Source organism: Momordica charantia, assembly GCF_013281855.1.
Source record: "Momordica charantia cultivar OHB3-1 chromosome 6 unlocalized genomic scaffold, Mcharantia_2.0 BLBB01000006.1, whole genome shotgun sequence".
NCBI classification, from domain to species: domain Eukaryota; kingdom Viridiplantae; phylum Streptophyta; class Magnoliopsida; order Cucurbitales; family Cucurbitaceae; genus Momordica; species Momordica charantia.
Window position 1 is genome coordinate 13,678,621 of NW_028275164.1, and position 23,489 is coordinate 13,702,109.

General features: G+C 41.2%; 1 protein-coding gene and 1 long non-coding RNA gene across 2 annotated transcripts; one reads left to right on the forward strand and one right to left on the reverse strand.

Moving 5' to 3' along the window:
* Positions 1-4,050: 4,050 nt before the first annotated feature.
* Positions 4,051-6,846, forward strand: LOC148210727 (uncharacterized). Its single transcript, XR_015791338.1, has 3 exons — positions 4,051-4,777; positions 4,865-4,903; positions 6,555-6,846. It is a non-coding gene; the product is annotated as an uncharacterized LOC148210727 (long non-coding RNA).
* Positions 6,847-7,405: 559 nt separating this feature from the next.
* LOC148210728 (uncharacterized) lies at positions 7,406-7,735 on the reverse strand. The gene has a single exon (XM_088125164.1). The coding sequence runs from the start codon at positions 7,733-7,735 to the stop codon at positions 7,406-7,408; it is 330 nt and encodes a 109-aa protein (XP_087981290.1).
* Between the last annotated feature and the right edge of the window lie 15,754 nt (positions 7,736-23,489).

The window sequence follows — 23,489 nt, forward strand, 5'->3', positions numbered from 1 at the left end:
CAAGATATCAAAATTAAGGGAGAGCTAAATTATGATATTAAAAAAATAGAGATGATTTTCATATATATATAGGAGATGAATAAGTTGGAAATTTTTTTAGATTCCAACACCTTTTTAATTATATTACTAATTCCAATTAAAGTAACACTGGCTAGAAATAAATACATAAATACAGACTCTTTCACATTCATAATTTTTATATTTTTATTAATTAAAATTATTAAAATTAAAAATGGTATACTTAGTAAATATAAAATTTGATAAAGGACAAAATGCTCTAAAATGTTTTTTAAAGATCCCCTTTTAATATAGTACAGATTAAAATTATTAAAATAAAACAGTGTATGCTTAGTAAATATAAATTTGATAAATGACAAAATAGTCTAAAAATGTTTTTCCAAGATCCTCCATTTTTAATATAGTATAGATTAAAATTATTAAAATTACAAATGATATGCTTTTTTTTAGTACAAAAATTGGTGATGGGGGCTTCCAACTTGTTGATGCGTGAATTTTGCTCTCCCAGTTCTTTTCGAGGTTCGCAGCAAACTTGATAAGCAGGGGACAAAGAACCTGCAAAACCAATCAAACCTAAACTGATGTGACTCCAGTCACACGGGCTCCAATGCCTAAGTTAGCAAGGAGAGTTGATGGATATGGAATTATAGTATAGAGAGTAGGGTGTCTTTTTTCATACCTCTAGGGTTCCGTCCCTTTCCCTCTTATAGCAGCCCCATCTGAATCCTGGTAGATTTCAGACCCATTACGGGTGTAACTGCGGAATGAGAGGTACTGCGAAACTGTCGAGTGGGCCGTTATCATTCTCAACTGGGGGCTGAGAACTGCTCGGCCCCGAGGAGGTCTCAGCGCCGAGGTGCTTGGTTGGTTGAGGTCGACCCAGGTTAGCCCGGGTCGACGTTTCTCGGCACTTACTTGACCCGTACGCTTCTTCCCCGGTCTAATATTTGCTTGTATTCCCTATAACAATGACCCCCACTCTCAAAACAGAAGACGAATGATTGTGTCAAGACTTTTGTTTTCATAGTACCTGTCACTTGCTGCTATCACGATATCATTCATAGCATAATTTGTATGTGTACTAGTGGTTAGCTACACCAAGGTTTCTAACCCATAGGGCTTCTATCAAAAGCTTCTTTGTATCCAGTTTTGGATTTTTTTTATGCTTGGTTTTTGCTAATCGTTTTGTACTTTGAGCTCGTCGATATTATCTCATGAACTGGCAGTTTTTCCAATTTTCTTTGATCACAATCAAGTTTCTTGAGCCTGGTTTTACCTTCACCCGATTTTAACCGTTCCTCTTTAACTCTAGGATCTAACTTTAGCAAAAATAGCGTTGATATTTTCGGATTTCTAACTTATTTGGCTTTTATGCCAAATAGTTCTATATCATGTATTCGCATGCTTTAGTTTTGACCATTCTGAGCTTTTTTTGGCTTGCTTCTAGGTATGTCCCAATTTTGAGTTTCTTGACTGGTCGTAGATACTCATATATAATGCCTCATGCTTAAGAGATTTATTTTAGAATAAATATAAAAAACTCAAGTATTATGTCAAATGTCGAAGACTTTTAATACCTAAAATAAACGCGTTGAACTAGTGGTAGTATTTTTTGAGGTGTTGGACGTACCATGGGTGTAGTAAGGCCTTCCCTTGTTGGTCTTCAAGGTATAAGTGTCTGTTCAAACCACCTTAGTGACTTTGTATGGGCCCTCCCACGTTGCCCCGAATGCTTCACTAGTTGATTCTTTGGTATTAGGCATGATCTTTCTCAAGACTAGATCACCTTCTTTAAAGTCACGCTTCTTAATCTTCGAGTTGTAGTATCGGGCTATTCGATTCTTGTATTCAGCCGTTCGTAGTCGCGCTGCTTCTCGATGTTCTTCTAATAGGTCGAAGTTGAGTTGTATGGACTCATTGTTGCTTAGTAGACTGAACTGCTATACCCTTGGGGAAGGAAGCTCAATCTCTACTGGCACTACTGCCTCAGAACCAAAATGATAGTGAGAACGGCGTTTCTCCCGCCGATGTACAAGGTGTAGTTCTGTAGGCCCATAATGCGGTGGGAAGTTCTTCTGCCCATAATCCTTTGAGTTTCTCTAACCTGGTTTTTAGAATCCTTTTGATGATTTTGTTGACTGCTTCAATCTGCCCATTAGCTTGTGGGTGTGCTGGTGAATAACAGATATACTTAATGCCCAACTCCCTACAAAACTCTCGAAAAGCAGTATTGTCGAACTGCTTCCCGTTATCACTGATAATGGTGTAAGGTATTCCAAAACGGCAAATGATATTTTTCCAAATAAAGTCGGTGACATTTTTCTCCGTAATAGTAGCTACAGCTTTTGCTTCAGCCCATTTGGTGAAATAGTCGACTGCCACTACTTCAAATTTGGTTTGACCATTTCCTAATGGGGGAGGACCTATAAGGTCTATCACCCATTGAGCAAAGGGTCAGAGACTTATTATGTTTGTTAAGGGTTCTGGCGGTTGCCTAGGTATTGTTGCGAACCGCTGGCATTTGTCACATTTTTTAGTGAATTGTATCGTGCCGTTTAGCATGGTCGACCAATAATACCCTTATCGTACTATTTTGTGACTTAGGGATCGTGCTTCGGAGTGGTTCCCACAAACGCCTTCATGTATTTCTCTCATGACATAGTCAGCCTCGTCGGGCGTTAAACATTTTAAAAGTGGCAGTGGGTAGCCTCTCTTGTACAAACTTTCGTCTTTAAGCACATATCTGGTCGCTCGTTGTTGTAGTTGTTGGGCCTCTATCTTCTCAGTAGGTAGGATCCCATTTTTCAAATACTTGATCAAGGGGCTCATCCAGTTTTCTTCTAGCTGCCCTTGTTTGTCGATATCCATTACTCACTAAGCTTCTATGCTCGGTTCGGGCAAAATTTTGACCGACACAGTTCTTCCTAGGTTGGTTTCATAAGCTACAGCTAGTTGAGCTAATGGATCCGCATTGACGTTCTGGGTACGAGGAATTTGTCGAATCTTATATTTTGAGAAATGGCCAAGCTGGTCTTTTACTCGAGAAAGGTATTTCGTCATCCGTGGTTCTCTAGCCTGGAATTCCTTTTTTACCTGACTTACAATTAGCTGCGAATCACTGAATATCAGTATGTTCTTGACCCCAATGTGCTTGGCCACCTTTAACCCTGCTATTAGAGCTTCGTATTCGGCTTCATTGTTGGATGCATGGAAACTGAATCGCAGTGCGTATTCGAATCACTCCTTATCTGGAGAGACTAATAGAAGTCCTGCTCCACATCCCCGAAAATTTGATGATCCATCTACGTAGAGCGTCTAAGGTAGCTCTTCCTCAACTAGTTGTGGGTTGATGCTACATAGTTGAGGCTCCACTGGTGTTAATTCTGCTATGAAGTCTGTCATGGCCTGCCCTTTAATGGCAGTTCTTGGCTTATACTGAATGTCGTACTCACTGAGCTCCACGACCCATTTCATCAGTCGCCTTGAAGTGTCTGGCCTTTGCAAAATTTGTCGTAAGGGAAAATTGGTGAGGACAGTTATCTTGTGGGCTTGGAAATATGGACGTAGTCTCCGAGCTGAAGTAACCAGGGCTAATACCAACTTCTCATGTAACGTCACGCGTTCTCTGACTCGTCGTTTTAGAGATAAATAGTGTCTTTGAATTTTTTTCCCTAAGCTGATAACTTTAATTCTTGGATTTTATAATTTTGAAATTCTAATTTTTGGCTAAATTAGAATTAAGTTTAATTTCATTGGATTAAGATAATTTAAGTTCTCGATCAGTGTAGGAGATTTTTAGTTAAATCTTAAATCATGGTTTTTGGGGACTCTTAATTTCTACTTATTGAATTATTATTCTTGGCTATTAGAGTTTAAGTTAGTTATTTTATTTCGGGTTGTTGTGGGTTTTATTTGATTTTTAAAGTGAAATTTTGGGCTTCTTGTTTTGGGCCTTCGTGTTATTTATTTGGGCTTCCTTTAAGATTTGGGGTTTTGGCTATAAGTTTTAAAACAAAGTAAAAGAAAAAGGAATTAAACCAAATTAAAAGAAAAAAAAAGAAAACCCTAAATCTAATTTTTTCATCTTGTTCTTGTTCTTCTTCCCCAACCTTTCCCCCCAGCTCCACCCGCCGCCCCAACAGCCTTCATCGCCGGCGATCGTACCCGTGTTCTCCGACGATGCATCCCCAGAATTGACGGCAGACGGTGGACTCGCAGCTGAAGCAGTATGTCAGCGATGGAAACGGTGACACCACGAGGCAGTGACATCGGGTTGGGCGTGTTGCAGCATATTCCGATGTCTCTTCTCCCGATCAACAGCGGCGCAACTCCCTCCAGCTTTATGGTGTAGTGGCTTCGTGTTTTCGAGCTTAGATCCGGCAAGTTGCGAGCAGATCTGGCGAGTTTGGCTTCAGCCCAGATCTGGCGGCACAACCTTTCGGGCGACGGTTCTACACGGTTCGCGTCAGTTTCGACGGTCTACAGTGGCGGTGATATTTCAGCAGCATTATTGTGGCGTTTTTTTATTCTGGCGATATTCGGCGCTTACCCACACCAATCCAAGCTTGATTTGAGTTACCCACTCCCTCCGGCTTTGATTTGATGTCGACCCACTCATGTTCAGACTCAAATCAGCAATACCCATCGGTTTTCTGCTTAGGCCAGCAAGTCTAAGGCCTTTCGAACTCGGTTGTGGGAGCCCGAACTTCCTCGGCGTTGACCCACTCCTTATCCAAGAGGTTTTATGGTGAGATAATAGGTAACGGATCATCTAAACTTACTTTCGATGCAAACTAAGTGTTTCTAACATGAACTCTAATCAAGTTTGGTTTGCTTTTGGATTTAGGAACCCTTCGACAAGCTTAGTAGTGTTATGGCCATTGTTGTAAGTAGTTTCTTACTGGAGGGATTGGTTGTTGTGTGCTGATATGATATGGTTGTTTGCTCGTGTGCCCATGTGTGATATTTGCATGATTGCTTATCGTTGTTATCATTTAGTAAACGTCATTGTTGATAAAACTGTTGATATATCTCGGGAAAATTATGTGGTTGTGTGAATAAATTGTAACCAAGTAACCTTGGATGACTATGTTCGAATTGTTGTTGTGCTTTAATTGGTTTTCATGATGAAAATTGTATACTCGTACTATAATCTGTTGTTTCGAAAGCATATTGACGATTTATGAGAAATCAGTTGTGGTTGATGTATGCTGGATATCTATCGATTATATTTTGGTTAAGTTGTTGGTGTGCCTCTTCTGTGAACAATGCCTGTTGGAGTTGTTGGATCATGTTGGACTATTTTAAATTGATTAGTTTTTACTTATGATCATTTTGGCGTATCGCATATTGGACTGTTATGAAATTATTGATGCATGAGGCATGACGTAGTAGCAGTAGGACTCTTGTGAGAGTTTTGAGACATAACAAGTAAGTAGACAAGGGGCGTGTGCGTGCGTTAATGTATGTTAAATGGTCTCTAATGTGCTGGTTTTGTGGCGTTTAATATTAATTTTGTTACGTCATTGTGATAAACAGCTCTCGTTGTGTTAATCTGTATACTTGGAGTAGTGTTGATTATCTGTCGGTGATAATGGTGTAATTTCTGCTTTGCTAAACTGCTGAGAATTGCTGTGGAGATGTTTGTTGTCTGAATATGCATGAATTGTTCGGCGTGTTTCGTGTGTTTATTATATCTAGCAATGCTTATTGAATATTGATGTTAGATATTAAGTGTTTTGGGTGAACATTGTTGGGCCCTAATTGTTTAAAATTTGTTTGGTTATGCTTTGTTGCGACAAAACTCATTGTGGAGCTGTTGTTAAGAAATGTAACATTGCGAAAGCATGACTGGTTTATCATTTCATTATTAGAATGTTGTTTATGTTGTAGAAGCATGCTGAATGTGTTTGTGAGCTGAAATATGCATGGGTCATGGCTTAAGAGAGTATATAGTAAGACTCTGGTGAGAGTTGGATTCTTGGAGAAAGTGAATGGGTGAGTGTCAGGGCCTCGGGTATAAATGGTCGCGGGCTGATACGTCACTAACTGAGTATCGAGGACTCGGGTAAAAACGGTCGAGGGTCGATGCGAGCAGTCTTTTGGAAGGAACACTATCGGGGCCTTGGGTAAAAATGGTCAAGGGTCGATGCACAGTTCAAAGCCTTGAGAATAAATGGCAAGGTTGAACGCCAAGCCTCTGTAGATGAGTGTCGGGCTTTGGGGATAAATGGCAAGGGCCGATGCGATTCTAATGAGTAAGCCTTGGAGGAATCAAGAAAGAGAACTAGTGTGTTAATGTGTAAGGATGAGTTTGACATGTACGGTACATGTATAGTTAAACATTTGCATAAACTGTTTCTTGTGATATGTTTCTATCTATTCAAAGCTCGAGAGTTGTGATAAGCATGATATGTTGATTCTTGATAAGCATGATACGTTGTTTCCTTGATAAGTATGCTGTTGCGCGTGACCCTTCAGATAAGGGCTGCTTACTGAGTACTATGGTTGTACTCATCCCTCTTTTTCCCCTCCAGTTTGCAGGTATCGAGCTAGCTCTTGGGATGGTGATGGCGAGGAGGAGGCTTGATCGGAAAGACCATTAGTTATGCTGCGTGCAATTAACTTCTTTTAGTTAAGATAGTTGTGGCTATTTAATCTTGTAGTTGAGTTGTTAGTGGTTGGTTTTGTTTAGTTTATTGTCTAAAGGATGTTGTAAGGTTGCCGATTCATTATTCATTTTAGAGCATTAATTTTGTTAGCTTCTTGAACTACGGGATTGTAACCTACTTAAGATATTTATGAATACATTTGTTTAAGTTGATCGTACTTGAATTAGTTTTTGCTTCATTGCCATTCGAGATGTTAATATTCATTTAGTGGATGGTTTATAGTTAGTAGAGGTTTCCTTGAAGGGTTTGGTAATGTGAAGTCGGTATTAAATGGTTTATCTGTATAGGATGTGAGTTTCTCTTAAATCTGTGGTGTTGTTGTTCTAATTGTTCAAGCTCTCGTGAGTGTTGGAAATCAGAGTAGCGCAGGAGAAGCGTGGTAGTTTTATTGCTTAGTATTGTTGTGAAGATAATTCTCTTGTTTATGTGAAAATTTTAGGTAGTCTTAGTAACGGTCCCTGTTTGGAAATGGTGAAATTCCTGGGGCGTTACATCTCAATTCATGGGTATCTAAGCTCTGCATCTACCATTGCTTTACTTGTGTAGTAAACTGGAGATTATCGTCCATCTTCTTCTTTTATCAACACGGAACTCACTGCAGTGTCGGATACGACTAAGTACAGGTAGAGTTCATCACCCGCGACCGGCTTCGTGAGGAGTGGGGCTGTCCCTACATATTGCTTTAGCTCTTTAAAGGCAGCTTCACACTCTTCTGTCTATTCAAATTGCCCTTTCTTCCTTAGAATTTTGAAGAACGGCAAGCACTTGTCAGTTGAGCGGCTAACAAATCTGTTGAGTGTTGCTATCCTTCCGTTGAGTCCCTGTAATTGCTTTAGATTCTTGGGTGGATCCATCTTCAAAACGGCTTTGATCTTATCCGGGTTGGCTTCGATTCCCCTTTGGTGCACTAAAATCCTAGGAACTTGCCAGGGTTGCCTCGAATGGCACTTAGTAGGATTCAGCTTCATCTTGTACTTTCTCAAAATGTCAAATGCCTCTACCAAGTCCTCCTCATGTCGCTTGCTTTTTCGACTCTTTGCTAGCATATCGTCATGTAGACTTCTATATTTTTGTCGATTAAGGTTGCAAACATCTGATTTACTATGTGTTGATAGGTCGCACCTGCATTCTTCAATCCGAACGGCATCACCGTGTAGCAATACAAACCTCGGCTTGTGACAAAAGAGGTTTTCTCCTGATCTGGTAAATGCATCTTGATTTGATTATACCCGGAGTAGGCGTCCATGAAACTCAATCCCCCATGTCCCGCAGTGGCATCAACCAGTTGGTCTATTTAGGCCTGTGAAGTCGATGCACATTCTTCATTTACCGTTTGACTTTTTTACTAGCTCTACGTTGGATATCTACTAGGGATAATGTACTTCTCGAATGAAGCCTGCTTTCAGTAGCTCTTCCACCTGTTTAGCTACAATCTCATTCCTTTCTTGGTTGAACGCACGTCGCTTCTGTTTGACTAGCTTACAGCTTTCGTCAACGTTGAGTCGGTGTACCATGACTCCTCGATCGATTCCTGGCATGTCCTTATCTGACCATGCGAACACGTCGGCTTTGCTTCTGAGGAAGTTTATAAGACTTTCCCTTTCCTCATCCCCCAATATGGTTATAATGTTGACTCGTCGATCCTCGGCTGTCAGAGGAACAGAGTCTACCTCCTCAGTCGGTTCTCCCCTGTTGGGGGTAGTCGGATTAAGTCGATGACCTGGGCTTTGGACTTGCTTTTCTCGAGTGGTCAATAGCTTCGGTCTGGATCTTCTTTTCAAAGTGTTACCAACCTTCACCTGGGCTTGCATCGACCTGCTCCATTCTACCCTTTTCTGATTTGAGTTTTGTCTCGACAGATCTAAGTTTCGGCTCGGCAGATTTGGTTTTCACCTCGGTAGATCTAGTTTTCACCTCGTCAGATCTGATTTTCGCCTCGACAAATCTGGGTTTCGGCTCGGTAGATCTGGGTTTCGGCTCGACAGATCTGGGTTTCACCTCGACAGATCTGGGTTTCGCCTCAGCAGATCTAGGTTTGGACTGTGTCGTCCCCACAGACGGCACCAATTGTTGATGCGTGAATTTTGCTCTCCTGGTTCCTTCCGAGGTTTGCACCAAACTTGATAAGTAGGGGACAAAGAACCTGCAAAACCAATCAAACCTGAACCGGTATGACTCCAGTCACATGGGCTCCGATGCCTAAGTTAGCAAGGAGAGTGATGGATATGGAATTATAGTATAGAGAGTAGGGTATCTTTTTTCATACCTCTACGGTTCCGTCCTTTTCCTTCTTATAGCAGCCCCATCTGAATCCTAGTAGATTTCAGATCCGTTACGGGTGTAACTACGAAACGGGAGGTACTGCGGAACGGTCAGGTGGGCCGTTACCGTTCTCGGCCGGGGGTCGAGAACTGCCCAGCGTCGGGCCTTCTCGGTGCCGAGGCGCTTGGTCGGCTGAGGTAGACCCAAGTTGGCCCGGGTCGATGTTTTTTGGCGCTTACTTGGCCCGTGCGCTTCTTCTCCGGTCTAATCTTTGCTTGTGTTCACTATAACATAACTCATAACCTCTTGAGGGATGCTAAATACCTCTAAGCTAAGCTCATGTTGGAAAAATAATGGTATGCATAATAAATATAAAATTTTATAAATGACAAAATGGTCTAAGTTTGTTTTTTCAAGATCTACCCTTTTTAATATAGTATAGAGAGGTTTGATAGTTTACAATTTTAGTCCATCTTCTTTAATAGTTGTATTTAACAGGTCTGTTAATTTTAAAAATTCAATCTTTAGACTTTTAGTATTTCTAATTTGTAACACATGTCAGGCACGTGATACGTAGAAGTTGCAAAGTAGTAGTGTTATTTTTTTATTTTAAAATATAGCTATTTTAAAGAATTCTAATCAGCATTAAAATTTAGAACAAAAGTAATTATAAAATTAGTTTTTTCAATTATAAAAGAACTTTATAACTAGTAAACTTGGTACATGTGTTTGAGATTGTTTTGTTGAAACATCTTCTTTTCTATTTTAACACAATGCTATATAATTGGTAAACAATGCGTACTAAGGATATTAATTTGATATTGGATAATTGGTAAACATCTTCATCATCTCTTTTGAGCACATCATGACAAAATAATTGGATAGCAATAAAAAAACTTAAGTAAAAGATAGGACTCCTTATATAATTTAGGAGTCCAAGAAGATCGTAAAACTATTAAAATTTCATTATTAATTATAATAAAAGGTAAGCTCATAAATTTTAGAATTAATCTTTAGGAATAAAATGTCCAACTTTTTAATATTAATCTTCTCGTATTCCATTATTAATTTTAACTAAAATTAAAATCATAAAATTTTTAAAATAATTTTTGAAATAAATTGACAAAATTTTTCATATTCAAGCTTTTCCATGTTCTAACTGTTGGAGATGATTTCTCAACTCACATGTGGCATGCGATGATTGGATTCTTAGAGGTATACGTGGCTTCTCAAAAGTCCAAGTTTTCTTACCTCGATCATGATTCCTCATGCCGGGCCAACCTCTTAAGTCAGCCTCATTATTGGGTCGGGCCGGGCTGGCCCAGCCCAAAGAAGTAATGGCCCAAGTCCTACGGACCTCAAGTATTGCTTGGGCCGGCCCAACAACTCAAACCTAGGCTCATAGCCTAATCCATGGGCCTAAGTTGATGAGCTAAAGTTGGATTGGGCTTGGATCGACCCATATATTAATATATTTTTAATTATTAAATTTTCAATTTTAAATAATTTCCAAACTAAGTTTTTTTTTTTAAATTCTAGAATATGTATTTTTATATAATTTTTGGTACATTTTTTTATTTTTTTTTAACTTGAAACAGAAAAAATTTGAGATGAACGGAGGTTAAATACAAGAAAAATTTAAAACTTAAACACTTTGAATGGGAACTTGAGAGAATTTGAGATTTAGAATTAGAAAGAAATTGAGATTGAGAATTAGAATTTGAGTGAAGAAAAAGAAAAGAAGGTTGATATTTATAAGAAAACTTTGTATTAAAAAATTTAAAAAATTACAACCTAAATATTAGATATGTTTAAAATAATTTTAAATTTTGAATTTTAAAATATCATGGAGTTGGAACCTTTCAAATCTTTTTGTATTTTTCAAAACAAAGATTTAAATAAGGTATTGGAAAGCTGGAGAGTTTCTTCATAAGATGATCTATTTAATAGGATGGAAACCAAAGTTGTTGCATGCCAGCCTACCATACCTATACCTATGTGTTATTTATTTTTTATAATAAATAAATAAATAAATAATAAATTAATAAATTAATATTATATAATATAAATATTAATAAATATTGGATCGGACCTTTGGGCTGGCCCAATGGGCCGATCCAAATCGATAAACAAAGATCCATATCCAATCTAATTTATGGATGGGCTGGGCTGGGCCGGACTAGTCAAATGTTGACCTTAGGCCAGGCTTGGATCGGGCCTGGCCTGGGCTTGGGTCGACCTTTGAGCTTTGAGACCGATGATGAGGCTGACTCTTAAGCGACCGACCTGAACAAATAGTTCCAAATTATATTCCCAAATAGTTGAATGGACCGACTTCTTCCACTTCAGCTCAGCCTATTATCCGACAGACTCCGCGACATCACGCTGTGTTTCAAGCTTACCTTAAAGAGCCATTGAGACCTTGTCGGGAACACTGTCAGAGAATTCCTCTATAAATAGAACTCATTTCCTTCGTTCTAAGGTACGCAAATCCTAAATTCTGTCTCGAGTTTAGTTCAACAACTACTGACTTTAGCATCAGAGTGTGTTCTGTTTTGCAGGTCACCACTCTACTCCATTTCCAACTTATCCTTCGAAGAGTCTTCAGTATCGAGCCGAGGTTAGCGCACTTGGTTGATTTCCTGATTCAAAATTTGGTGTCGTCTGTGGGGATGACTTAATTTTCAAGTCATATCCTACCAATAAATTAGACTAAGGAATGGAAATCCCAACCCGCTCTCGTACTTATACCTGCCGAACCCCTGATTGTGAGCGCACCCGCCGAACCTATACTCGTGGTACCTACTCCCAGATCATCGGGAGCTCCAGGAACCAGCTCCCACCATTCCCGACAAGCATAGACTAGACTAACAATGCTTCAACTAGGGGCCAAAAGAACAGGGGCCGAGTCGAGAACCTTCCGGCAAACCCTAGACGACTCAGAACCCAGCTATTTAGGAGAATAGGGAAGAGTTCCCTCCACTGCCAACTTAGTAAACCCAGCAGCGGGTCCAGCTGGTCAAAGATTTGGGGCGCATTCGCACTCACTCTGGCAATAGCATCGACCCCCTAGTCAACCCGACCATCGTCGCCAATGTTATTGCCGACATCGCCGAGGTCAAGGCTCGTTTGGCCGCAATGCAGAAAAGCGAGGGGGAATCCACCCTCACGATTTGCCGCGACCCAAAGAAAGGAAAGGGACCAGCAAACCCCACTCCTCCTCAGGCAAAGGTCGACCCCTCGCGTCGACCTACAGAAGGAATTCGCATCGGAACACTGCTGCTACACCCGTAGTAGAGTATGGAGATTCTCTCCCCTCTCGACAGGAGAGAATAATTAATTATTATTTATTAATTATTATGATTAATTCATTAAATATATATATTAATTATTATTATTAATTAATTATATTAATATATATTAATTATAATTAATATTTAACTCCCTTGCATTTTAGTAGGGGAGTGGGCAGTTTAGTGACGTGGGGTAACTCCCCACGTCATGTTGTTGGTTTTCTTCTGCAGAATAGTTCTGTTGAGAAAAGAACAGAACAAGAAAAAAAACTCCTAGCAATTTTTCTCTCTCAAGTACTCCCTCTCAATTATCCCTTGGGTTCCAAACCGATAGCTCTCACAAACGCATTCTCGTACCCAGAGGATAGTAAGGAAGTCTATTGGTGGTGTTCGGGTTAATCCATTGAAGAAGCGTTCTTCAAAGGTAAGGGAAATATTTCTTTTCCCCTATATTTACTTTTTTACATTGGGTTTTGTTTCTCAAAATTGATGAATGAAGATCATCGCTTCCGCTGCGGGATTCACATCCCATCAGGATGGTCAAAAAGAAAGAACTCGGTCACCACCTTGACATACCGGCGATCGATCCACAATGATCAATACCATCGTTGGAGGACCCAGTGGCAGCCAATCATGACAGAAGCGCAAGGCCTTGATTAGAGAAGCAACGGATGAGGTTTGCATCTCATACTCGAAAAAGCCGAGCTTGTCAATTCTGTTTGATGAGCAGGATGCTGAGGGTGTCCATATGCCTCACAATGACGCCTTAGTCATCGCCCCACTAATTGACCACGTCATGGTCAAGAGAGTTCTCATTGATGGAGGGGCTCAACCAACGTGCTCTACATGTCGGTATACTCAGACCTAGAATTGGAGCAAGCTCAGCTGAAGTCGAGTCCCCTACACCTCTAGTCGGATTCGCGGGAGAGTCAGTAACCGACGAGGGTTGTATCTCACTTCTGGTCACCCTCGGGGAGGTGGAGCAACAAGTTACATCGATCGTGAGTTTATGGTGATCGATCAAACCTCAGTCTACAATGCCATTTTGGGCTGACCCTTCATACACTAGTTGAAGGCAATTCCCTCAACTTACCACTAGATGATGAAATATCCAACAACAGTTGGGATAGCTACAATCCGAGGTGAACAGAAGATGTCAAGGGAATGTTATGCCACAACATTGAAGGGCTCCTCCACTTGTGCAGCCATCACGGCAGAGGCCCCATCGGCGGACGAGCCGACCCGCGGGACACCAGTCGAGAAGCTCGAGCTTGTGTCGCTACTGAGCCTGGACAGACAGGTCAGCATTGGCACCAAGTTGGGGGCAGAGACCAAGACAGAGCTTATCAACTTCTTGCGAGCAAATGCAGATGTCTTTGCATGGTCGCACGAAGACATGTCGGGGATCAACCCAAGCATCATGGTCCATAGACTTAATGTAGACCCTTCGGTCGACGCTAAGCGTAGTCTTGTTAGCTAAATATGTTGACAAGCTCTTGCGAGCTGATCTTATAAAAGAAGTTCACTACCCTGCGTGACTCTCTAATGTAGTTTTAGTAAAAAAAAGCTAACAGCAAATGATGAGTCTGCATCGACATCACGAGTCTGAACAAGGCCTGTCCGAAGGATAGTTTCCCTCTCCTTTGGATAAATCAGCTCGTCGATGCCACCCCTAGACATGAATTACTCACATTCATGGATGCGTACTTAGGATACAACCAAATTAAATGCACGTACTTGACCAAGAGCACACTTTGTTTGTGACCAACCAAGGGCTTTACTGCTACAAGATCATGCCCTTCGGCCTTAAAAATGCGGGAGCCACATATCAACACATGGTGAACATGATGTTCGCAAAGCAAATCGACAAAAACATGAAGGTTTACATGGACGACATGCTAGTCAATTGCAAATAGGTCAGCTCACACATAGTCGACCTAACGGAAGCCTTCGATGTCCTTCGCCGTTACAGTATGATACTGGACCCAGAGAAATGCGCCTTTGGCATCGCCTCAGGCAAATTCCTCGGCTTTATAGTGAATCAACGAGGGATCGAGGCTAACCCAGACAAGATTCGAGCCGTGCTCGAGATGGAGCCTCCCAAGAACCTGTACAGCTCCAGTGCCTCAATGGTCGTGTGACTGCCCTCAATCGGTTCATTTCAAGGTCAACCGACAAATGCCTCCCATTCTTCAAGGTTTTGAAGAAGATGGAGAAATTTGAATGGACTGCTAAATGCCAAGAGGCATTTGACCAACTCAAACGATACCTCAATTCAGCACCACTACTGGCAAGCGTCTCCCAGACGACAAGTTGCTGTTGTACTTAGTCGTGTCCGAAACAGCAGTCAGTTCGGCCCTCATCAAGGAAGAAGATGACCAACAACACTTGGTGTATTATACCAGCAAATCATTGACTGATGTTGAAACGAGGTACCCTTGCATCGAGAAGCTAGCCTTAGCCCTCATTACCTCAGCTAGGCGATTAAGGCTTTATTTCCAGGCGTATCACGTACGGTGCTCACAAATTTCCCATTAAGGCAGTATTCCATAAGCCTGAGACTTCAGGCCATTTGATGAAGTGGCATTAGAACTCAGCGAGTACGACATTGGATTTGAACCTAGAACCGTCATTAAAGGACAAGTAGCTGTGAACTTTATAGTCGAGTTGACCCCTTACCGACTCGGGGTTGGCATCAAGGACTAGTGAGCCTTACATGTCGATGGTTCTTCAAATGACAAAGTCTGTGGAGCCGAAGTGCTCTTGCTCAGACCAGGAGAGCTTTGCTTCGAGTATGCTCTAAGGTTCAGCTTCCGAGCGTTTAACAACGAATCTGAGTACGAGGTATTGATTATTGGTCTGAGGGTTGTGAGAGGGATAGAAGTCAATCACCTCCTCATCCTCAATGAATCGCAACTTATAGTCAACCAGATTAATGAGAAATATCAAGCAAAAGATAGCCAGATGGAACGATACTTGAGTAAGGCTAGGGAACTCCTCAACTAGTTGAAGAAGTACGTAATCCTGCAGGTTCCGAGGTTAGAAAATTCCAATGGGGACGCGCTAGCCCGGCTTGCTTTAGCATATGAAATCGACATGCCGCGATCTGTCCCGATCAAAGTTCTGAATGAGCCATCCATAGACCAGGTCAAGCTAATGGATATCCTGTTGGGTTTTATGTCTTAAACTCGTGGTGTGTAAACATAAAACCAATATTCATTCAATAAAGTTATTATTGATGCTTCTCTTAGAATTGCATTAATCCAAATCCAATAAACTAATCCTGGGTACCTTATCCTAGTAACACTATGGATACGACCCACTTTGTAATAATTACAAATGACTTGATCCAAGTCGTTCGTGTGGAGACATGCGTGGGGGTATCCTATACAATGAGTTTGTATAAGATCGGACTGCGAAATAATTAATCTTTAGCTGTAACACTGTTAGCTAATAGATTAATATTTCAATAGGATAACCAGGTAACTCGATCTAAATCCTGAGTGAGTTATGGACTCCTATCTGTTAGGGCTCATCCTTTGATTTGTATGAGTGAGAGTGGCCCGAGTCGTCAACTCAATATTCCTATCATTTTGGGGATGAAACCGAGTGGGGAGCTAGGAACATAACTACACAAGACGAAATTCACTCCTTCCCGACTTTAGGGTAAGTAGATGAGTGTTCTCTTAAGTGCTGACTCTCGAACTTGAACAAGGGGCCCCACCCTTTCATTGGACCAAAAGGGACTTTCGGTTATTGATCGGACCATAACTGAGTTGTTCATTAGAGAATGAACGGTACTTAAGGTCTAAGATGTAACACAAGGGTAAAACGGTAATTTGATCCAATTGTGGTTACAAACACTCGTGAAGGATTGACTTACCGTTAATGGTCAAAATCCATGAACACATAATATTCTACAGTGAGAAGAGTGCAGCTGTGGGTCTTTAGTGGAGTGACCGACAGTTAGCGAATGTTGATTAATATGATTACTGAGTTTAATCAATTAATCTCGTATCGTTGGAGCTTCCGATCTGTAGGTCCATTAGGGCCCTTTGCTAGCTCGTAAAGGATAGTTAAGAACATTTAGTCTTGAAAAGAATTTGAATTGTTCAAATACATTGAAGGGAATTAAGGTTAATTGTATGAGATGCAATTAGTATAATTAGTATAATGTATGTTGGTTGATACATTATAATATAAAATTATGAAAGAGATGGATATTAGAATTTCATTTTGATTAATTTAAGTTTAATTTAATTAAATTAATGTAATATATTAATTTGGTTAAATGAAATTAGATTTAATTTAATTTAATTAATAATTCTTTTTTGTAATTAATTAAATTAGATTTAATTAATTATGTTTTAATTAAAATTGTTTTAATTAAAATAAAAGAGAAGAAAAAGGGAAAGAAATGGGAGGAAAATCTCCCACTTCCCACCACTCTTGCTCGCTTATAAAAGAGAGGTTCTCCCATTCCTTTTGGGTTCCCCAGTCCTTGGTTGATTGAGTTTTCGAAACTCCAACTAGAATCTCTCTCTCCCGATCTCTCAATCTCCTTCTCAATTATAAGACGGTTCCCACAAACCGAGTTCTTAACATCCAGAGGGTAGCAAGGAAGGTCTTTTGGTGGTGTTGGTGTTTACATTGAAGATTATCTTATAAAAGTGTCTTCAAAGATATGTTTCACTAACTTCCTTTTATTCATGCTTATGTCTTTTCTTCGTTGTAATTCTAAAACAAGATCAAAGCACATGCGTTCACGCGCTTCCACTGCGGGATCTGATCCGTTCATATCCAGCCTGCCTCCACTACGTGGATGGACCCAATCAAATATTATCTCAACTGGAAGGTACTAGAGGATCGGGCCGAGACAAGGAAACTGGGATGCCGAACGACCCACTATGTCTTGCAAAAAGGAGATCTATACAAAATAGGCTTCTCTCTCCCCCTCTTGGGATGCCTCGACCTGGATGAAGCGAACTACGTGATGGGAGAAGTCCATAAATGGATCTGTGGAAATCATTCTATAGCTCGGTCTATGACTGCAAAGATAATTATGCAAGGCTACTATTGCCCGAGCCTAGATCACGACGTAAAGTAGTTCGTCAGGAAGTGCAACAAATGCCATGCTTTGCCAGTATACCGCACCGACCCCCGAGCTCCTCACTCCTATCTCAAGCCCTTGGCCATTCGCCCAATGGGGCCTGGATTTGATCGGACATCTTCCAACCGACAAAGGTTAGGTCAACCACGCGATAGATGCCACAGATTACTTCACCAAGTGGGTCGAAGCTGAGCCGTTTGTGAAGATAACCGAGCAGAACGTCACCAGCTTCGTGTGGAAGAATATCATCTATCGGTTCGGCATCCCTTACGCGTTCATAACTGATAACAGGAAACAATTCGATAACACACGCTTCAACAAGTTCTGCGATGACCTCGGTATCATGCCCTTCAGCTCGTCCCCCGCGCACCCTCAAGCCAACGGGCAGGTCGAGACCATAAACAAAATTATAAAACGAGGGTTGAAGACGAAGCTGGAAGCGCTCAAAGGCCACTGGGCCAAGGATCTCCCCGAAGTACTCTGGTCGTATCGCACCACGACTCGAGTTGCGACTGGCGAAACCCTCTTCAGTTTGGCGTTCGGCTCGGAGGCAGTCATCCCTGTCGAGATCAGATTGCCAACGAGAAGGGTCGAAAACTTTGATCAGCAAGCAAACGACGAAGCACTGCTGCTTAACCTTGACCTCATAGAGGAAAAGCGAGCCTAGTCTCAACTCTACCGAGCCAAGTATCAAAATCGCATGGCTCGGTACTACAACGCAAGAGTGAAGCCTCGAACATTCAAGGTAGGAGACCTAGTCCTCAAGAAGGTGCTGACTCATGTAGGGGCCCTTGATCCAAATTGGGAGGGGACCTTACAAAGTTCGTGTAGTAGTTCGGCCCGGAACGTACATCATAGCTGACCTGAACGACAATAAGTTGCCTCATCCCTAGAACGCTGATCATTTGCATATTTATTTGTTGAGTGTGTTGCCCTAAACTCGTAGTTTGTATTTTGTAAAAACAAATGTCTATTTAATAAAGTTTTATTCAATAAATTTGTTGTTGAATCATAGCTTTGCATTGTCCAAAATCCAATAAACTAAACATCCAAGGTTATTTTTGATGTAATCGGGACAATATATATACTGGGTATATAGTTGATATACAGGGTATATATTTGATATACCCCTGATATATGAATAGATAATGTCCCGTGAATAACCTAAAGGGTCTATAGTATATGGATAAGGTTGGGTACCTTATCCTGGCAACACTATAGATACGGCCCGCTCTGTAAAGGTTACAGACGACTCGATCCAGGTAGTTCATGTGGAGACATACGAGTGGGGGTATCCTATACAATGAGTTTGTATAAGATCGGACTGCGAAATAGGCAATCTTTAGATGTAACACCGTTAACTAATAGATTGCCATTTTTTAGGATGACCAGGCAACTCATTCTCAATCCTGAGTGAGTTATGGATTCCTGCCCGTGAGGGCTCGTTCTTTGATCTGTATGGGTGAGAGTGGCCCGAGTCGCCGACTCAACATTCCTACCTTTTTGGGGACGAGACCGAGTGAGGAGCTGAGAACATAACTTCACAAGATGGAATTCACTCCTCCCCGACTTTAGGGGAGTAGATGAGTGTTCCCTTAAATGCTGACTCCGGGACTTGAACAAGGGGCCCCACCCTCTCATTGGCCGAGAGGGACTTCCGGTTATTGGTTGGACCATAACCGGGTTGTTCATTAGAGGAGCAGTGGTGTTTAAGGAGTAAGATGTAACTCAGGGGTAAAACAGTAATTTGACCCAACTTGAGTTACGAACACTCGTGAAGGATTGACTCGTCATTAATGGTCGTATATCCCTGGACACGAAAACATTCTGCAGTGAGAAGAGTGCAACTGCGGGTCTTTAGTGAAATGACCCGTAGTTAATGAATCTAGATTAACTCGGTCAATGAGTTTGACCGATTAATCTTGCATCATTGGAGCTTCGGATCTGTAGGTCCATTAGGTCCCCTTGCTAGCTCATAACGGGTAAAACGAGGATCAAATGTTTTGGAAGAATTTGAATTGTTCAAATTACTTAAGGGATTATATGTATATTGATACATTATAATATATATAGTTAATTGTAAATTAAAACTATATATTATGAGAGATATTATTTGAATGAGATTCAAATAAAATTAATATGAATAAGATTCATATTAAAACTATAGGTTAAAAATAATGTGCATAACATGTACATTAAAACTATAGGTTATACGAGAGAAATGTTTTAGAATATGATTCTAATTTTATAAATAATTAAGTGTTAATTATTTATGTATATATATATTTATTAATTATTAATTGGATTAATAATTAATTAAATTAATTAATTTGATTAATTAATTATATATATATTAATTATTATATATATATTTTAATTATTATTATATATTATATATATATATTAATATTGATATTGATATTATTATTAATATTAACTCCTCTGCAAAATTGTAGGGGAGTGGGAGGTGTTGTGACGTGGGGAGTTACCCCACGTCACCCTTCTTCTTCTTCTCCAAGTGTTGGAGAAGGTGAAGAACAGTGGTAACAGAACAGAAAAAAAAAAGAAAACTCACAACAATTTCTCTCAATATTCTCTCAATTTCTCCCACTCTTCAATCAAGGTGCTACCACAAGCACGATCCCGAGACCCAAGAGGATAGCGAGGAAGATTCGGTGGTGGTGTTCGAGGGGAATTTACTGATGAAACGTTCTTCAAAGGTTTGGAATTTCCCCTGTATTTTCTTCTTTAAAACTCGATTTTGTATCCCGAAAATCAGCAACGAAAATCCGTTTCCGCTGCGGGATTCACATCCCTTCATTATTATCAATGAATGTAAAACAATCTAAATGTAATTAGGTTGTACACATCATTAATAAACGCAAACCCTTGATATTCAAGTATATATCATTTAGCTGAGTTGCACTTAAAATGGGGCCGGGGAATGATATCAGAGCTGAGCATGAGATGTTAATTCATTGCCTAGCTCGGATCAGACCCCCTCATTAAACTAGTCGTGTTAAATCCTAATGTGTACTAAACTATCCATATCATAGGGTCATATCAGTCACATATCGCAACTCGGGTTAGATATCGAATCCATACAACATCAAAATAACAAGTAAAGCAAAAAAAAAGCATTTTCATTAATGGTTTGAAAGTTAGAAAGACGGAAAGCTCAGCTAGTACAGAGCAAATCGAGCCGAGGCATAAACGCCCCGACCCGACAAACTTGAACAAAAAAAACACAAAAAATAGCAAAGCTGACTGCAGTCAGGCACCCTCAGCAACACCTTGATCATCAGGATGAACTTCTCCCTGGTTCTCCACTAGAACCTCAACATAATCCTCTTCCATGGCAGCTTCGAAGGCCGCGTATGAGGGGGCCAAGTCCAGGTCAGACGCCAATTTCTTCACCTCGACTACAACAATGTCGAACTCCTTGTCAGCGAGGTTCCGAACCAGATCGTCGAAACCAGGAAGTTTCTTCATTGCTGATTCCAAAAAGTCGAACTTCTTTAACTTCGCAGCAAGGTCAGCTTTCTCCGCAGCACGCTCAGCCACTTCCTTGTCGACTCGCTCCTCAGCCGCTTTGGCCTTTGCCTCCATGGGCTTTATATCCACCCGAGCTTGACAGAGAAGATTCTTCCTAGAGCTTGTTGATTTGGTCAACTCGTTAATTTCCTTGTTAGCCTTCGTCAGCTCAACCTTCAGCTCATTGGTCCTCTTCGTGGCCTCCCGCTCATGCTGGAAGCTGATCTTCCGAGCCATCAGCTTTTGGCTCACAATAGCCTTGGTGTGGCACGTAGTGAAGTGCAATTGGGCTAGCTGATCGATCAACCCCTGAACGTAATCTCCTGGCTTCTCCAGAAAGACCTTCTAATTGTCTTGTAGCATGCACGTCAAGCTGTCCTTGTATGCCTGCATTGCGGCATCCCTGACAGACTCTCCATTAAAACTCAGCTTGAAGGGGTAAGAAAAGTCCAACTTCGGTAGAAGTGTGGGCTGAGCTTCGTCCTCTGAGTTGATGCTGATTGATTATGGAGGAGAACGAGATGAAGCCTCCTCTGAGCGCTTCTCCTTTGGGTCCGCCGAATGACTCTTCGATTGTGAGTATTGGAAGGGTAACACTGTTTGTAAAGGATCAGCTCGGACTGCACGCGAAGATCCCTCCGGCGCACATGCGGTTCCATCCGACCTCCCTCTATTTTAAGGCGTATCGCCTGGAGCAGTTCGGTTTGTAGAACGTTTGCGGTTCATCGAGTTGTAGAGTATAGACACCATTGTTCCGAGTCGGTGTGAACATTCGGGATCTAACTGACCAAGACCACACTGGTGCAAATTTACGTCGTCTAGAACGTCTTCGAACTAGAGTCGATCCAGTTGCTTGATTCTCTCTTTTATCTTCAAAGAGTGTTCGCTAATCTAAGGTGGAGGATGTGGTAAAGCTACAAAACAAAACAAGCATCATCAGAGCTAAGCGATGAACCGAGATGAAAAAATGAACCGACCCCTAGAGACTTACCCATATCCCCAAACTCTATAGGGACTTGACAATATGGCCTCTCGTCCCTGGTCATCAGCCAATCCCCTGAGACGAGGAACCATTTATTTGCTGACGGGGTGTGGATAATTTTGGTAAAGGAATTCTGAGCCGATATGTAATACCGACCCGGATGCTCCTTGTATGGCTTTATGAGGTGGGTTGCGAAGAACTGGCCAACATCGAACAGCAGGTCGGACTCACCCGCACTGATACCCCACCACATGTAGTACAAACCCAGTAGAGTGGCCCATCCGTTCGATGCAAGCTGAGCTAGGATAAGTTGGTGGCTGACAAAAAACATTGGATGAAAGGGTGAGGGGAAGACAAATCCCTCTTTTGAACATCTGGAGATACATTCCAACTCATCCTAAAGGAGGATTATCTAGATGCTCACCGACCTGAGGCAAGCGCATCCTAATATTCTCTGTGATCTTGTATTGATCCCTAAGTTCCCTAAGTTCATCCTCAATACATTGGGAAGAGGGTCCCTCTACATGAGGTGGTGGTTCTAAATTAGGTTCAGTCCGACCCGAGCTGGAAGGACTACTACGTCTAAAGAACTACTCGAACTACTCTCTATCTTTAGTTCTGTCCTATAACGTCCAGCAACGTCGCCCTAACCTGCGCAGGGCCTTAGTATGATTCTCCCTGACTCAGAAGATGACCGACCATGATAAAAGTAAAAGAAGTTGAGAGAACTCCGAATCTTTCAAATAAGAAAAATGACAAAATTGATGTAACGCCCCACGTTCTCTGACTCGTCTTTTTAGAGATAAATAGTGTTTTTGGATTTTTCCCTAAGCTGATAACTTTAATTCTTGGATTTTATAATTTTGAAATTCTAATTTTTGGCTAAAGTAGAATTAAGTTTAATTTCGTTGGATTAAGATAATTTAAGTTCTCGATCAGTGTAGGAGATTTTTAGTTAAATATTAAATTCAGGGGTTCTAGGATTTTCCTTCATAAATTCTACTTTTCTTTGAATTGTTATTCTTGGGTCTTAGAGTTAAAGTTAATTATTTTATCTCGAATTATTGTGAGTTTTATTTTAACTACTAATGTGAAATTTCGGGTTTCTTGTTTTGGACCGTTAGAACTATTTGAAAATAGAATTATAGTTTCCTCTAGCCCATGGGCTTTCCATTAGAGTTGGGAGTTGGACTTTTCTTTTTTTAAAACTAATTAAGAGGATTCTTTAAAAATTGAGAATGTGGGCTTTTTGGTTTAAAAGCAAATTAAATAAAATAAACATAAAACAAAGAAAACCCTAAGTGGCCTCCCTTTCCCCCTCATTCTCCTTGTAGCCGTCACACCCACCCCACCGTCTTCTTCTTTTCTCCCCGGCCACTTTCCGGTGTTGGCAACAATGGCAGCGGTGGCGGCGGCTTAAAAGGAGACCCACGGAGCAAATGCGTTTTCCATGGTTATGGAGCAGCTCAACGGCTACCGGCGGCACCCATGGCGGCGATTCATTCTGCGGCGGCCCGACTATTCGGCGGCGACCCACGAACCCGAACACGCTCGTCCCCTCGACGTTCCTCCGGTAACTGACCCGACGCGCGATGACTTCCTAAGGTGGCGCATCCTTG